The 17,047-nt window shown below is 45.8% G+C and overlaps 1 protein-coding gene across 1 annotated transcript in view; it reads left to right on the top strand.

Moving 5' to 3' along the window:
- Nucleotides 1–16,156, top strand: part of LOC310754711 (uncharacterized protein) — a gene marked incomplete at its 3' end in the record, with an annotated part of 47,609 nt that extends 31,453 nt beyond the window's left edge. Inside the window, exons 2-9 of the mRNA XM_083596798.1 lie at nucleotides 12,493–12,527; nucleotides 12,713–12,829; nucleotides 13,071–13,150; nucleotides 13,805–13,907; nucleotides 14,319–14,402; nucleotides 14,773–14,877; nucleotides 15,635–15,698; nucleotides 16,101–16,156. Of these exons, the coding sequence (XP_083452924.1) occupies nucleotides 12,493–12,527; nucleotides 12,713–12,829; nucleotides 13,071–13,150; nucleotides 13,805–13,907; nucleotides 14,319–14,402; nucleotides 14,773–14,877; nucleotides 15,635–15,698; nucleotides 16,101–16,156 (644 nt within the window). The remainder of the gene's footprint in view (nucleotides 1–12,492; nucleotides 12,528–12,712; nucleotides 12,830–13,070; nucleotides 13,151–13,804; nucleotides 13,908–14,318; nucleotides 14,403–14,772; nucleotides 14,878–15,634; nucleotides 15,699–16,100) is intronic.
- Nucleotides 16,157–17,047: the final 891 nt, after the last annotated feature.

The raw sequence follows: 17,047 nt of genomic DNA, 5'->3' as shown, positions 1-17,047 counted from the left end.
ATGCCACTAATGATTTGTGTAGGGTTTACTTCTCCCGAAGATGTCCCACAAGGCAGGGGAGATTTAGGATCAGAGTTTTCCTTCTCCTAGACGGGCTACCTTCTCAGGTTGGCAAGCCCCTTCTGCCTCTCACTTCCCTCCATATCTTGTGCAGAAACCAGCTTCTTGACCATTGGACCCACTGTTGGTCTCATCTTCTCAGTCCGCTGCCTTCTTTACCGTGTGAAATTACCACCTTCTAGGTAAGATCTGAAAGCCCCCAGATTTAGGACGTGTGTGTGTGTGTTTGAACTGCAGAAAACTTAAGTGATGTCATAAGCAGCAGACCAGATATATCAAATACCTAAAAGACCCACTTTTCCTGCAGACCTCTGTGGGTGTTTGGGACTTTGGGTTAAGGGCAGAAGATATATTGTAATAATAACCACAATAACTGTGACTATTATTCTCCTACCTAGCAACTAGGTAAGGTTGCGAGAGAGAAAGACCTACCCATTTGCTCTTAAGTAATATAATAATAATATACATTGTTTTTTAAAAAGGGATTTAAAAAATAAATCTCTCATTTATTGCTGGCATCCTATATCTCTCAATAGAACCTTCTAGCAATTGCAATTGCACTGAGCTATTGCAATCAAGTCCATTGTTATAATTATAGTAAATCAGGCCTACGGGTGTTTATGCAAACATGATAAATGTCCTGGAAACCAAGTCTTATGATGTACCATTGAAGGAACTGGCTGTTTAGTCTGGAGAAGAGGAGACTGAGATGAGATAGGATTGCATTCTCAAGGGCTGTCATGTGGAAGATGGAGCAAGCTTTTTTTCTCCTGCTGGGGGTGGGGGTGGGTAGGACTTGAACTGATGGGTTCAAGTTATAAGAAAGGAGATTATGACTAAATATCAGGAAGAACTTTCTGACAGTAAGATTGGTTCAACAGTGGAATGGTCTCCCTCAAGCGTGTGTGGACTCTCCTTCATTGGAGGCAGGTATATCACTTTGATCATCTGCAGGAACGTCCCTGGTCATTCCGCAAGTTGGCAAAGTTCATTTGACAACAACAAGAAACCAAGCCTTAGTCAGATGGTGGGGTATTTGCTCCACTGCCAGAGATTCAGCAGGCACCTTCTTCTTCTTCTTTAATTATTTTTTTTTTACTGATTTTCTGTTCTCATAACAATTATTCAATATCAGCATTTAATATCCATTTTCTAGTGTCCCGTCCCCCGCCGTTGACTTCCCCCAACTTCCATTTCTGGTTTGTTACACCAAATGTTATATTCTGCTGTTTATATATAATGTTCTGTTACCACTAGTATTTCTTGTTCTCTGTAAGTAAAGTTGTAAATGTTTATTTAAATCCTGCCTACAAGTCCATGGGTTTTTTGTTTTGTTTCTGCAAGTGTGTTGTAAAGGGTTCCCATTCTTTTCCAAAGTCACTATAGTCCTTTTCACACAGTTTGTCCGTTAACTTTGCCAGTTCTGCACAGTTCATCAATTTTTCTTGCTATTGCTCCTTGGATGGTATTTCTCCAGTCTTCCAGTCTTGTGCTATTAGAATTCTTGCTGCCATAGTAGTGTTTTGGGGGGACAGGAGGTGGGCAGGTGTGGAGGACTTCCTGGTCCTGAATGGGGTAACTGTGCCCCTGAAGGACAAGGTGTGCAGCCTGGGAGTCATTTTGGACTCACAGCTGTCCATGGAGGCACAGGTCAATTCTGTGTCCAGGGCAGCTGTCTACCAGCTCCATCTGGTACGCAGGCTGAGACCCTACCTGTCCGTGGACTACCTCGCCAGAGTGGTGCATGTTCTGGTTATCTCCCACATGGCCTACTGCAATGCGCTTTATGTGGGGCTACCTTTGAAGGTGACCCAGAAACTACAATTAATCCAGAATGTGGCAGCTAGACTGGTGACTGGGAGCGGCCGCTGAGACCACATAACACCGGTCTTGAAAGACTTACATTGGCTCCCAGTACATTTCCGAGCAGAATTCAAAGTGTTGGTGTTGACCTTTAAAACCCTAAATGGCCTTGGTCCAGTATATCTGAAGGAGCATCTCCCCCCCCCCCCGTTGTTCTACTCGGACACTGAGGTCCAGCGCCAAGGGCCTTCTGGCGGTTCCCTCACTGCGAGAAGCCAAGTTACAGGGAACCAGGCAGAGGGATTTCTTGGTAGTGGCACCCACCCTGTGGAACGCCCTCCCACGAGATTTCAAAGAGAAGAGCAACTACCAGACTTTTAGAAGACATTTGAAGGCAGCCCTGTTTAGGGAAACTTTTAATGTTTGATGCATTACTGTATTTTAATATTTTTTTGGAAGCCGCCCAGAGTGGCTGGGGAAGCCCAGCCAAATGGGCAGGGTATAAATATGTTGTTGTTGTTGTTGTTGTTGTTGTTGTTGTTGTTGTTGTTGTTGTTGTTGTTGTTGTTGTCATCTGTTTTTTCATCTTTTATTTTGGGGAGATTGCTACTTTTTATATATTCTTCCATCAGTGTCTTCTTTTCAGTTCCTTTTTTATAAAGATCTTCTGTAAAGTACTTAATGAAGGCTTCCTTTATTTCCTTTGGTTTGTCAGTGACCTTCAGCAGGCACCTTCTGACATAACCTTCAAATGCCTGTTAAAAGCTTTTCTATTCCACCAGGTCTGTGCAGGCAATTAAGAACACATCTTTCCACAATAGTTAATTGATGCCTGGTTTTATTTTTATGGTTCTTATTATAATTTTATGTATTATGGAAAACTGCTTTGATATTTTTCTTTGAAACAGCAGTATATAAGTGGCGCTTGGGGGGGAATTGTCATCGCGCCACTCTGGTCGGGGACAGAAGGTGGCACAAGGGAGGGAGATGTCGTCACGCCACTCCTTGGTGTGTGGAGTGCCTCAGGGTGCGATACTCTCCCCGATGCTTTTCAACATCTTTATGCGCCCCCTCGCCCAGCTTGTCCGGAGTTTTGGGCTGGGTTGCCATCAGTATGCCGATGACACCCAACTCTATCTGTTGATGGATGGCCATCCTGACTCGGCCCCAGACACACTGACCAGATGTCTGGAAGCTGTGGCTGGATGGTTACGTGGGAGCCGGTTGAAGTTAAATCCTTCGAAGACAGAGGTCCTTTGGCTGGGACGGGACGATATGGGATTGAGGGGGCAACTCCCATCTCTTGCGGGGGTGCAATTAGTGCCAGCACCGTCCGTTAAGAGTTTGGGTGTAATCTTCGATACCTCCCTCTCTATGGAGGCGCAGATTACAGCTGTAACAAAGGCGGCATTTTTTCATCTCCACCAAGCTAAGCAGTTGGCCCCTTATCTCTCTCGCCCTGACCTAGCCACTGTGATCCACGCGACGGTCACCTCCAGACTGGATTATTGTAACTCGCTCTACGTGGGGCTGCCCTTGAGACTGACCCAGAAACTCCAGCGGGTGCAGAATGCCGCGGCGAGACTCCTTATGGGGTCTTCGCTGCGAGACCACATTCATCTGGTACTATACCAGCTGCACTGGCTCCCGGTGGAGTACAGGATCAGGTTTAAGGTGCTGGTTTTAACCTTTAAAGCCCTATACGGCCTAGGACCCTCGTACCTACGGGACCGCCTCTCCTGGTATGCCCCACCGAGAAACCTACGGTCTTCAAATAAAAACATCCTGAAGGTCCCAGGCCTCAGAGAGGTTAGGCTGGCCTCAACTAGAGCCAGGGCCTTCTCGGCTGTGGCTCCAATCTGGTGGAATGCTCTGTCACAAGAGACTAGGGCCCTGCGGGACCTGACATCTTTCCGCAGGGCCTGCAAGACAGAGTTGTTCCACCAGGCCTTTGGTCAGGGCGCAGCCTGACTCCCTCCTCTGGCAACCTGCAGAGAATTTTGCTTAATGGTTGCCATCAACTTGATTTTAATTAATTTTTATAATGAAATATTTTTAGAATGTTGGATTATTTGATTGTTTGATTATTTGATTGTTGTTAGCCGCCCTGAGCCCGGCTTCGGCTGGGGAGGGCGGGATATAAATAAAATTTATTATTATTATTATTATTATTTGCTTGTATTTGAATAATATTTGAATAATAATAACATATACAGTCATACCTCGGGTTGAATGTGCTTCAGGTTGAGCGCTTTCGGGTTGCGCTCCGCGGCAACCCAGAAGTAACGGGGTATGTTACCTCTGGGTTTCTCCGCATGCGCACACGCTCAAAATGACATCATGTGCATGCATGGAAGTGGCAAAACTCGACCTGCGCATGCACAGACGCGCCATCACGTCTTGCATTCTGTTCAGGATGCAAACGGGGCTCTGGAACGGATCCCGTTCGCATCCCGAGGTACCACTGTAAGGCTAAGCCAGACTGTTGATCCATCTTGTTCGATACTGTCTGCACAGATTTGGCAGCACACACCCTGCCCCACACAGGCCCAGTTTTCCCAATTTTCCAAGGACAGTCCTGGGATTACAAAAGCCAACCTGGCTTCTGATTTGATCCTGGAATGGCCCTATTTCTCTCTCCAGCAGAACCACAGCAAAGGGATGTTTGTGTGTGTTGAGTATTTTGCCCTAGGTGATGCCTCCAGAGGGGCGCTATTGAGGCTCCCACCCTGGGGGGGGGGGCAAATGCACATAGTGGGGTTGGAGGGTATGTGTTTTTCTTTCTTTCTTTCTTTTCAGTCCTGTATTTATTTTTTATTATTGATTTCATTTTACATGTTAGTTGCCATACATTTTCAACACTATACATTACATATATAATAGTATATATACAGATTCCCCACATCTAACTCTAAACCCTATACTCAACTCACCATTTACCCAAATACCCATGTGACTTCATCCACTCCACTTCCAAGTAGGGAGGAGTTGCAGTGGACTGCATGGCCACCCACTCCCCACCGGGGGCAGGGGACTTTTTCTCCTGTTGCCTGGGGGATCCTGGCCACGTCAGAGCCTGGCCGCCAATCCGCTGGCTGGGGGGCGTGGCCGGGACAGTTTAAATGGAGGAGCAAGCCAGAGGACTTCCTCTTTGGCTCGCTCCCTCAATTTGCAGGTTAGGCACTGGCCTTACTATGGACCTCGGTTGGTCGCCTTGGTTGTCCGAGGGGCCTGGTGGGAATTTTTCCACTTGGCAAATTGGCACTGGCCACTTGGTTTTCACCTACCTCGTAGCAATCGGCACAACTTTGTTAGGGTTGCGGTTAGGCATTGTTTGACCTTGTGTGGGGGAGGGGAGGTGTGGCCATCACCTGTCCCTCCATGCTTAAGGGTATTCCATTAAAGGAATCTGGGGGTGTTGATCTAGTCCGAAGCCCGGCTGGGGGCTAGGGCCTTGACACGACCCCGACGGGAACATCATGGGGAGCTCAAGTTGGTTCACATCGACAGGGCTCCCCCTACCAGTGGCTTACCCTTACTGGACTTCCTGCACAATGGGCAGGAGTTAGATATAGTCAGGTCCAATCGATGCCTAAGCCAATACCGCTCACATTCTGTAATTCAAAAAAGTTGTGGCCAAAATTTGCCCAATAAACCTAAATAAACCTAACATCTGTCTCCTTGTGTGAGTTCTTTCCAGTGGCGTAGCGTGGGGGGTGCAGGGGGGGCCGGCCGCACCGGGCGCAACATCTGGGGGGGCGCGCTCGCACTCGCAGCTCTCTGCCCCTACCTGGCTCACTCACTCTCACTGCAGTGCTGGCTGTGTGAATCCGATCCGAGCCGCCGGGTCGCTGCCCACTGTGGAGGGGGTGGGTACCAGGCGTGCGGTGTGGAGAGAGAGCGAGGGACTATCTGGGGGAGGGACAGTGCAGCGGCCGCCCAGCGCAGCGCTGAGCGCGGGAGAGAACCACACCAGACCAGACCAGGCAGCAGCAAGAAGAAGCTGGCAGCGGCGGCAGGTTAGGGGTTAGGGGGCGCAAATTACTTTCCTTGCCCCGGGTTAGGGGGCGCAAATTACTTGCCTTGCCCCGGGTTAGGGGGTGCAAATTACTTGCCCCGGGTTAGGGGGCGCAAATTACTTGCCTTGCCCCGGGTGCTGACAACCCACGCTACGCCGCTGGTTCTTTCCCAACGAGGGGGTGGATGTGGTCTCGACACACAACTTCATTCACATGCATGATATCATTCTTGCTACCTTAAAACTCTAACATTGTGTTCATAAATATTCATAACATTACTCAATCCTCTATTTTAAATTCTTAGCTTAATGTACTCAATCAGTACTTCTCCAAACATTTCTATTGAAATACAGTCATACCTCTTGTTACATTAGCTTCAGGTTACGTCTTTTCAGGTTGCGTCCCATGGCGACCCGGAAGTACTGGAAAGGGTTACTTCCAGGTTTCACTGCTCGCGCATGCGCAGACGCGCAAAATTGCGTCATGTGCATGTGCAGAAGCGGCGAATCGTGACCCGCACGTGCGCAGGCGCGTGTTGCATTCTCTTCAGGTTGTGAACAGGGCTAAGGAACGGATCACTTTTGCAACCAGAGGTACCACTGTAATTTTGTACGATATATTCTTCAACACACTCCAATTCCTTTCTTAATTTTTGTTTTGATTGTATTATGATTGTCACTGTTATCTTGGCTAATTCCATATATGTGCAAAATATAATTTGCCACTCTGACATTGAAGGAGTCTCCTCACTCTTCCAGTTTTTGGCCACCAGTATTCTAGCAGTTGTTGTTGCGTATAAAAATATTCTAACCTTGTCTTTGGGAATATCGTCTGAAACTAGACCATGAAGAAACGCTTCAGGTCTTTTTTGAAAGGTTATTTTAAAGATTTCTTTCAATTCCTCATAAATATTATTCCAGAAGTTCTTTATCTTTACACAATTCCACCAAATATGATATAATTATTATTATTATTATTATTATTATTATTATTTATTTTTACCCCGCCCATCTGGCTGAGTTTCTCCAGCCACTCTGGGCAACTTTTTTTTATAGTGAGCCTTCAGTCTTTTTACATCTCCAACATAAATTTGTGAGTAGTTTATAAATTTTAGCCAGTTTGACCGGGGTCATATACCACCTATAATTCATCTTCATGATATTTTCTTTAATAGCGGTGCACACAGTAAAGTTTATATCATATTTCCATAACCTTTCCCATCTCTCAAACCAAATTGCGTAGTCCAGATCTTGTCCCCATTTTATCAATAATTCCTTGGTTTGCTCACCTTTTAATTCCCACTCAAGAAGCAGGTTATATGCTTTTGAGAGATTTATCTTTTGTAGAATTTCTAATTGGAATTTACCATCGTTTTCGCTCCATAAGATGCACCTGACCATAAGACGCACCTAGTTTTTAGAGGAGGAAAACAAGAAAAAAAAAAATCTGAATGAAACAGTGGATGTATGATTTTTGTGATTGATGCTGTGGCCACAGACATGTGATCTGATGGTGAATTTGGGGTGACCCAATGTAAAAATCCTGAGGATCCACTGGCTTTTACCTCCCCCCTCCTAGGCAGCCTCTGCTAGCGTCCCTTATCTCTCTCCCGATCCCACTAATCAGCTGTTTCCTTTCAACACTCCCTTCCCTCTCCTTTGCCTTAGTGTCTTTTCCTTAGCTGGAGCAGCTTTTTGCTCCTCCTTTTCTTCTAATTTCTCTCCTTGTTGCTTTAGTCTTCCTGTCCCCCCCCCCACCTTTGCAAGTTTGCTGTCTTTACCTCCCCCCCCCCCAGTCTCCTTTCTCTCTAGCTCCCTTATCTCTCTCCCTAATCAGCAAACTATCAGAGGCTTTGTTTCAATACCCACTTCCCTCTTTCAAAAAAAAGAGCATGATCTGCTTTTTGCCAATGGCAAATTTGGCTCCAGGGACCACGCATTCGCTCCATAAGACGCACAGACATTTCCCCTTACTTTATAGGAAGAAAAAAGTGTGTCTTATGGAGTGAAAAATACGGTCTGTTTTTCCTTCAAAAAACCTATTTTCTTGTCACAAACAAATTTATCATTCAGTTGGTAATACTGGAGCCAGCTAGTGCAATATACTTTTAGTTCTTCATACGATTTAAGTTTTAAGTGTCCTCCCTCCTCTTCTATCAACTGTCTATATGTGGTTCTAATTTTGCCCATATTTTTCTTTTTAATTGAGAGTATTTCAAATGGGGCCGCCCATCAAGGGATTTTAGGTTCCAAAAGCCTATGATGATTCCTCCAGACTTTAATTAATGGATTCCTAATAATTCACCTTTAATTCTAAAAGTTTTTTAACCCTCTCTTTTCGGTCTTCCAGTGTCAGGAGTAAGTCATCTGCAAATGCATGACGTTTATAAGATATGTACCCCAGAGCAATTCCTTTTATGCTCTCATCTAGTCTTATATCTTGATTAAGTGTTTCTAAAGTTAAAATGAACAGGAGCTGGGAGAGTGGGTACCCTTGCCTTGTTCCCCTTTCAATCTTGAAGGTCTCTGACATTTCAGAATTAAGCTTATCATTAATTCTAATTAATTCTGAAGTGTGTGTTTTTCTTTTTGTAAATCTACCACAGAATAAAGTAAAATCGAGATTAAGGGATTTTCTGAGGACTGAGGAGGGTGTGTGTGCTGTGTGCCCCATTGGTGCAGTGGTGCTGGTGGAACTGCTCTTTGGGGGTGGGGGACACAAAAAATAAGGGGGTTGAGGTGGGTTAGTTGTGGGGAGATAGCTCAGTCAGTAGGTCATGAAACTTTCAATCTCAGGGTTGCGGGTTCAAGACCCACATGGGATGAAAGATTCCTGCATTGCAGGGGGTTGAACCAGATAGCCCTTGTAGTCTCTTCCAGCTCTACATTTCTATGATTCTACCTTCTCCATGTGAAGCAGAGGCTCAGCCACTGAGCAAACATGTTTATATGCATCTACTGGTGTCCAGATCTCATGCGCTTAGCTCAGGGGTAGGCAACCTAAGGCCTGGGGGCTGGATGCAGCCCAATCACCTTCTAAATCTGGCCTGTGGGCGGTCCGGGAATCAGCATGTTTTTCCATGCGTAGAAGGTGTCCTTTTATTTAAAATGCATCTCTGGGTTATTTGTGGGGGCTGCCTGGTGTTTTTACATGAGTAGAATGTGTGCTTTTATTTAAAATGCATTGCTGGGTTATTTGTGGGGCATAGGAATTCGTTCATCCCCCCCCCCAAAAAAAATATTGTCCGACCCACCACATGGTCTGAGGGATGGTGGACCGGCCCACAGCTGAAAAAGGTTGCTGACCCCTGTCTTAGATAGAAGAAAGGGTCTCTGAAACTCAGCAGAGTGCATCTCTAATAACCAGAAGGCATCCCTCCCTTTTCTACGATTTCCTCTGCCATATCAGCAACTTCAGGCCTTTCCAGATGCCTGGCAAAATGTGAGCTTTGTTTGCAATTCTGCAGCTTCCAATACCTTCTTGTTTAACATTCCTCACTCCAAATAAAGCTTTATTGTAGTTCTATCTTGTGTGAAGTTCCTTTACAATAATCACCGTCCAATTCCAGTTCTGAAGGTTTTCTCTCTGTAGAGTTGGAAGGGATTCCTAGGGTCATCTAGTCCAACCCTCTGCAATGCAGGATGGCCATCCAACCTCTGCCTAAAATCCTCCAATGAAGGAGAGTCTGTATTGTTCAACTATTGCTCAAACATGGGTTTTAAAAATGTGCTCTCCTTGTATTTTTATTCCTTTCTATTCCATAAAGATAGTAGCAGTAGTTGCAATACTTGGCAGCCAGCGTTGAGCATGTCTTCCTATTTGTGGCCATTAACATATATAAGCATGTGCATTATTCCTGGATTCAGTCATCTTTTATTTTCTAGCTCTAATCTACAGTAGCAGACTAGTAATGGACAATACTACAACCAGGTGTCTGAAAAATAAGGGTTTTTTTAACAGTTTTGTTAACAAAATTAATAATAATAGAAAATTAAATAGATTTTCCATATTGGAAGCATCTTAGGTTTTTGGCTTATTTGGAGGCAGCAAACATTTTCGGTTAGGCCACGCCCTTGTTGGCAGCCATTTTGTGATTGGTGCCCTTGGCACCTTTTCAAAATTCAGAATGTGTCCACAGACTCAAAAAAGTTGGCAGATGCTGCCCTATGCATAACCATTTGACACTTTGGAAGTGGACCATAAGGGGAGGAAGCAAAGAGGTAAATACTTCAAATCCCCTCCTAGTAGACAGAACAATTAATGGAGATTTCCTGGCTGGGAACATAACAGATACATGGATATTGGAAGGCGTTAGCTGTGAATTAGGGCACCCACCCAACCCAACAGGCACAGCAGAGGTCTTCTGTGCTATCCCCTGCTGCATGTTTGTCGATGGTGGCAGCCCCTGAGGCCAGCCATGAACAGGTGTGGGCAGGCTGGGGCTCAAGTCAAGCACTTTTAGCAGAACCCTCTGCAGGTTAACTTGGAAAGAGGCCCCACTGTGTCCATAAGAAGAAGCTTTTGGATCAGGCCAGTAGTCCATCTAGTTCAGCATCCTGTTCTCACAATGGCCAACCAGATGCCCACAAAGGGAAGCCCACAAATAGGACCTGAGCACAGCTACTTCCCCCTCCTGCTATTTCCAGCAACTGGTATTCAAAAGCAGTACTGCCTCTGACCATGGAAGTAGAGCACAGCCATCATGGCTAGTAGCCACCGATAGCTGTATCCTCTGGGAATTTGTCCAACCCTGTTTCAAAGCCATCTAAGGTGGCCCCCACTGACTCCTGTAGACGTGAGCTCTGTATATCATGTGAAGACGTAGTTTCTTTTATCTGTCCTGACTCTCCCAACATTCTGCTTCATTCATTGTCCACAAGTTTTACTGCTAAGACAGAGGGGGAAATAACCTTTCTGTACCCATGTTCTCCATGCCATGCACAATTTTGAAACTTCAGTTGGGTTGCCATGTTAGGAAAGGGTGCACAGAGGGCAACCATACAGAACTACACTGGCTCCCCGATTTTTTTCTAGGCACAGTGTAATTTTGTGCAGAAATGCAGCCCCAATGACATTGTTGCAGAGGTAGGATGTTTCCCTCCTTTTATATCCAGGAATTATGTACTTGTATTCGTACATAGAAAGACCTTTCTATACTATGTATCATGAAAATGTGTGAATGTGCATGTCTTGTGGAGAAGGTTGCTTGTTCTTAGGATAAACGATGAAACAGGAATATAAAAGTAGGAAGTTGCACTGGCTGGCAGTAGCTCTCCAGGATTCTCAGACAGTCTTTTCTTTTCTTTTCTTTTCTTTTCTTTTCTTTTCTTTTCTTTTCTTTTCTTTTCTTTTCCTTTCCTTTCCTTTCCTTTCCTTTCCTTTCCTTTCCTTTCCTTTCCTTTCCTTTCCTTTCCTTTTCCTTCCTTCCTTCCTTCCTTCCTTCCTTCCTTCCTTCCTTCCTTTCTTTCTTTCTCAGCCCTACATGGAGATGCCAAGGATTGAACCCAGGACTTTCTGCGTGCAAAGCAGAACTACTGAATTACACGCCTTCCCCTAAACTTGGGATGTTTGCGTGCTCTACTGCATATAACAGGCACGTGGGAGTATCCCTCTCCTTTAGAAATGTTGCCGATTGAAGCAACTAGCCTATTAGTGAAACAGGGTTATGGAAATGAAGAGATATCGAAGCAAGTTGGCAGTCAAAACAACAGGTGCCTCAAACTTTTGAAGGAAGACTCAAGAGGAAAAATATTTGCTGTCCTATTAAGTGGGCTGCCAAGATTGTTAATTTGGGACCTACTTGTTAGACCTAAAAGTGCATTTTATCAAGCAATTATGGTATATTTCATAAAAGAGGAACAATGTAGGATCCAAATGGATTACACTAGGCCAGGCCGTGCTGTGCAGCTTACAAGTTTTATACTAGCTTTATACCTTCTGCAGAGGCTTCTTGAACTTTTGCGCACTTCTTTCCAGTTTTTGATAAGGCATTTGGAGACCTTGGCACTGTGATTAAAGGGAAAGCAGCCCGGCCACTGCGTCTAAACAAAAAGAGGGGGTACAAATTGTTTTGAAGAACCAACAGTGGAAGCACGCCAAAGTTTACTGAGGGAGAAACTGTTGATACGGAAGGGGCAATGATGTTGATTCCACTGCCGCTCCAGATGGCTTATGATCGTTCATAGGCTACATTTGTCTAGATCCACCCACATAGATAGTGAAATTGGTTGGAAGTTTCAGTCCAACCCCCTAGTCCTATCACTGATGTGGGTAGTCTTAGGTCTACTTTCCATAGAGCACACTTCAGTTTCTCCTGGCTTGCTCATATTGGCTTCACTATGTGTAGAATTCCTCGAGCTTCGGGTGAGTGCACTGAGATTGGTAACTATGATTTTTTTTTAATTGACCTGATATACCAGGGGCTGGGTGAAATGGGGGGAGAGAGATAAGAGTTGTATTACTTACTTTGATTAATCACTTTGGCAATGCTACTTTCATAGTATTGTAGAGCTGGAAGGGACCCCAGGGGTCTAGTGCAACCCCTTGAAATGCTTGTCCATGTGAGAAATGCAAACAGATGGATGAAGCTTTCTTCCTCTTTCCATTGCAGGAATTCAGGTGCAGCAAGCTGACCCAATTCTAGAGGTTAGTATTTGTGGGAGCAGGAGTGAAGACCTGTGCCCCTTGCCTCTGCTCCCCCCAATCTCAGGAAAATGCCCATTTTAGGTTTTTGTCCCCTGGAGCACCCCATTTTGCCCCCATGGCTTTCACAGTTCTGTAGTCTAGGAAAGTCCTTTCCTGATTGAAAGCCTGACTTTCTCCACATTCAGGGTCTTTCTGGGGATGATCTTTTCCTCTTCTGTGTGGCCTTCACCTGTGAACAAGCCTATAATGAGGGTGAGGATAGAGTGGAGTATAATAAAGATGCTGTGTCCATGGTCATTTTGGTAAGTGAGGTTCAGGATGAAAAATCCAGTGGGGAGGTGGGCAGAAGGGGTGGGGGGGTGGTTTGGGAAACACTTTGGGCAAGGGAAGTTTGTGGGTCTGGCAAAGAAGAAGAATGTGCAGGCATTTGGGACAGGCATTCCAACTGCAATTGAAGTCAACCCCTGAGTCTGGGGCTGGAGCAGCCCCCCTGAATTCCATGGGGAACTGACTTTGCTCTTCTGCTGTTTGAACTCTTCTCAGGACATCATGGGGAGATGGACCCAGTTTCCGAATCCCGTGAGAATACTGAAGAGGGGAATGGAAGATATTGTCTGCCTCACGTATGTTGTTGGCACTGTTTGTTTGTGTGTGTGTGTCTATTCATGGTAATTGGGTATTAGAAGTGGTGAGAGGGGGGGGGGAGAGAGAGAGAGAGAGATGCTTGAGGAAAGGGCAGCCAGCAGTTGGCAGTATAGGGCAATGGAAGTTTCTTTTTTTTTTTTTTTGGAAAAAGAAAGAAGTCTTGATTGATGACTTTTATGCTTCCAGGGCTAGGTGTATCTCCCCCCCCCCCCATCTCATCCCTTCCTTGAAGGAAGCTGGAACTTGATGGGTCAATAGGGAGATGTCTGGCATGGAGGGGGCTATTTACTCAGTGGGTCATGGAGGTCTCAAATTGTGGGGCTCTGTCTCAAGAGCCCTGATCCAACGGGGTCAGTCTGTGGGTCAGGCATGGTCCTGATTCTGGAACCTGGCTTGGTGTCTGCTCCCTCTGCCTCCAGTGCTAATGACCTGGGGGAAGCCAGCTGACCCCTCCTGGACTTAGTTTGAGACACAGCCCAGACTTCTGCTGGGTGGCGGTGGAGGGGGGCAACATTTCAGAAGAAAAAGATATAAGAAGGGCATGAGAGGGGCTTAAGGCTCGCAACACCCCTGGAAACCACCCACAGGTCTGTGGAAAACTCATCATGTTGTTTCTTGCTTCATCATGACAGTTTCATGAAACCTCCATTTGCGCAAAGTAAGAAATCGGCCATCATCCATGGGATGCTTTTTCCAATTGCTCACACTTATGGACTGAGTAATGCTGAAAAGGAGGTAAAGTCTTTGTAGCTTTGATCATTACTCTTGAGTTTTGACTTCTACTGGTTCAATTTATCTCCTGAAAGTTTTGCACCATCTTTTCATTTCTTACTGTTTTTTTTAGTGAGAGAGTAAACTTAGCTGCACAAAAAATGTTTTTGGTTTCACTGGTTTCCAGCTATTACACACAAGGATTTTTTAAACATCATCTCCAATCAGAAAGTGAATTTTGCCTCGTTTTGTCAGTGAGCGAAAACTTAGTCTCATTTGAAGCTGGCATTTGTCTCTATTCTGCCAGTTTGCTTTAGTACCACCCTTATCCAATGCTAAAAATCTGTTAACTATTCTCACCCCCCATGTCTTTCCACATCATCTCCTCCTGTGAATCTGTGAATCCACCTCTGTGAAAATGGTTTTCACCACCAGGCTCTCAAGCAGCTGTTTCATGCAGTTGTGAGGCGCCTGCTGACTGAAGACCCAACCGCTCAGTGCCTAAGAACCCTCTCGGAAGTAAGTGTGTTGGTGGGACGAGGGTATTGATTCAATTCAGTAGAGCCTGCTGGCATAAAAGCTTGATCAGGCAGCATCACAAACCCAGAACATGGGTGTCTCCTGACACGCTGGGGAAGGGCAAGCCACTCAGACAGGGGGCCACCCTTGTCAAGGCCCTTTCTTCAGTCTCCACCTGGGTGCAGCAGCTGGGGGGGGGCAAAGCAAATTTGGGGCTGGGTAACTTGGGAGAAAGTAGTTCTTTTTTGCTGTTTGGAACAATGAGCAAAGAATCTCCCTCAGATAGTGGGGGAGACTTCTTGGTGGAAGCGGTAGCTTGCCTCTCTAGCCAAAACCAGCCCCTAAACTAAGGTCCTTTTTCCTCCCACAGGCACTGGCTTATTATTTCACTTTAGGGAATGAAGCAGAAAAGGATATGGCTACCAGCAGCACCCACGTTTTGCTGGTACATGCACTGAGAGTCATTAACCTGACAGTAAGTACTCTATTTTATGGCCCAGAGAGGTTTCTCAAGGTGGCTTACTGAAATATACTCAGAGTCCTACAGTGATTTCATGCTCTTTATTGCAGCTTGTAAAACAGTGATTGATTTCTGCCCCAAACCTCAGGATTTTGTATACATTATTTACACAATGAGTCCCATCTGACTGGCTTATTCTGCTTCCCTCCTGGAGCCTGATTGGTCTTTTCCTGCAAGCCAATCAGTTGTTGCATTCTAGGATCCTACTTGCCTATTGTTCTATGATCCAAGCTTAGTACAGTGGTACCTCGGGTTACATACACTTCAGGTTACATACACTGCAGGTTACAGACTCCGCTAACCCAGAAATAGTACCTCAGGTTAAGAACTTTGCTTCAGGATGAGAACAGAAATTGTGTTGCAGCGGCGTGGCGGCAACAGGAGGCCCCATTAGCTAAAGTGGTGCTTCAGGTTAAGAACAGTTTCAGGTTAAGAACGGACCTCCGGAACAAATTAAGTACTTAAGCCGAGGTACCACTGTACATAACACTTACAAAAGACTCTCAATGAAAGTGATATCCAAGCTTGGTGTCAGACAGAGAAATAATGTGGTCTCCCAGTATGTCCAGGATTATTCAGGTGGTATTTTGTGCTCTTCTTTGGTGTTGCCCTTTGGCCTCCGCCTACTAGGCAGCAGAGCCCACAGAGGTCCTAGGAGGCAAGGGAGTGAGGTTAAAAAAGGACCTGATTCAGGCTTTTCTTGATTTTACAGGCTGAGGTCATAAAGAGCGTTCTTCCCCAGCAGTTCTCTGCACTGTTCCAAAACATCTGCGAAGGCAAGTACTCCATTCTGCAAGCACAGAACAAACCCACAGGGCTCACTCTCCACCCCAAAGCCATCCTTGGCAGCCTAACTGGGGTCTGAGGAGGGCTCACTTCTTTGCTGTAACACACCTGGTTGCTGTAACACAGCTCAGTTTGAAATCCCAGCCCTGCCTCAAAGCCCCCAAGCAAGGTGGAGAGTGAACAGCTGTTCCCAGATGCTATGGGGATGCTGGCTCCAAGTGGTGGACCCCCAATGGTCTGGCAATGGGGATGGGGATGTTGGGGGTGGGTAGCAGCCCCACTGGGCTTTGCCAGGGCATGGGAGGGGGCATTACCTGCCTAAGAATGCCTGGTGATGAGTCTGGGCCTTCTTGTAAGGAAGACTCACTTTTCTTATCTTTTTTTCCATCCAGCGGACGTCCAGCCTGGAGTTGTGGATGTGTTCCCAGTACTGGATTACGCAGAATGAATCCTCTTCATTAACCAGATTGATGTGTGTGGTCAGAGATAAAGGAGGGATCATTGTCTGGTGTTATAATAATAATAAAAATAATAAATTTTATTTATTTCCCACCCTCCCCAGCTGAAGCCGGGCTCAGGGCGGCTAACAACAGTAAAAGAGTACAACAGTATCTGGTGGATTTTCCCATTTTAAATAAAAAACCAATTTTGTTCTAAGCTTACATTTGTCTTTGTGATTTCTGTTCCATCACTTTACTTGCACCCCTGTGCTGTGGTTTGGAGGTTTCTTTCTGGGGGCGGGGAGGAAAGAGACACTGCTGGCAACTTCTGAGGGCGATTTAGATCAAGTAAAAGGCCACTCAAGATGCCTCCCCAGTTGCTGCTTTGATTTTTATTTTTTTAAGAAATCCTGGAGCATCCATATCATCATGTGGGCCTACTTGAATAAGAGATTGTCTTTCCCAGGCTTCCTCAACCTCAGCCCTCCAGATGTTTTTGGCCTGCAACTCCCATGATCCCTAGCTAGCAGGACTAGTGGTCAGGGATTATGGGAATTGTAGTCTCAAAACATCTGGAGGGCCGAGGCTGAGGAAGCCTGGTCTTTCCTCTCCGTATGAGCAGCAGAACACTGTTCCACAGTGATGCCACCTGGACAGGAGTTGGGGAAGCAGAACGGTCAGGAGGGCAGGTGGCACAGCACATTGTGAAGCTTTGATGGGAAGAGTCTGCCCTTTTAAATTCAGCAAGTGCAGACTTCCTCATCAATACTTCTCTGGACTTGGGGGGGGGGGGAAGATGCAGCTGTGAAAAGCTGCATAACAGGCAGGAGTATAGCAGGTGAAGGGTTTTTCTTGAGAGCAGTGGTGAGAAGGCCTGGCCTGTTACGTGGCCCTGAAGG

The sequence above is a fragment of the Podarcis filfolensis genome, assembly GCF_964270895.1.
Source record: "Podarcis filfolensis genome assembly, chromosome: Z".
NCBI lineage: Eukaryota > Metazoa > Chordata > Lepidosauria > Squamata > Lacertidae > Podarcis > Podarcis filfolensis.
This window is presented reverse-complemented; position numbering and strand designations above follow the sequence as displayed.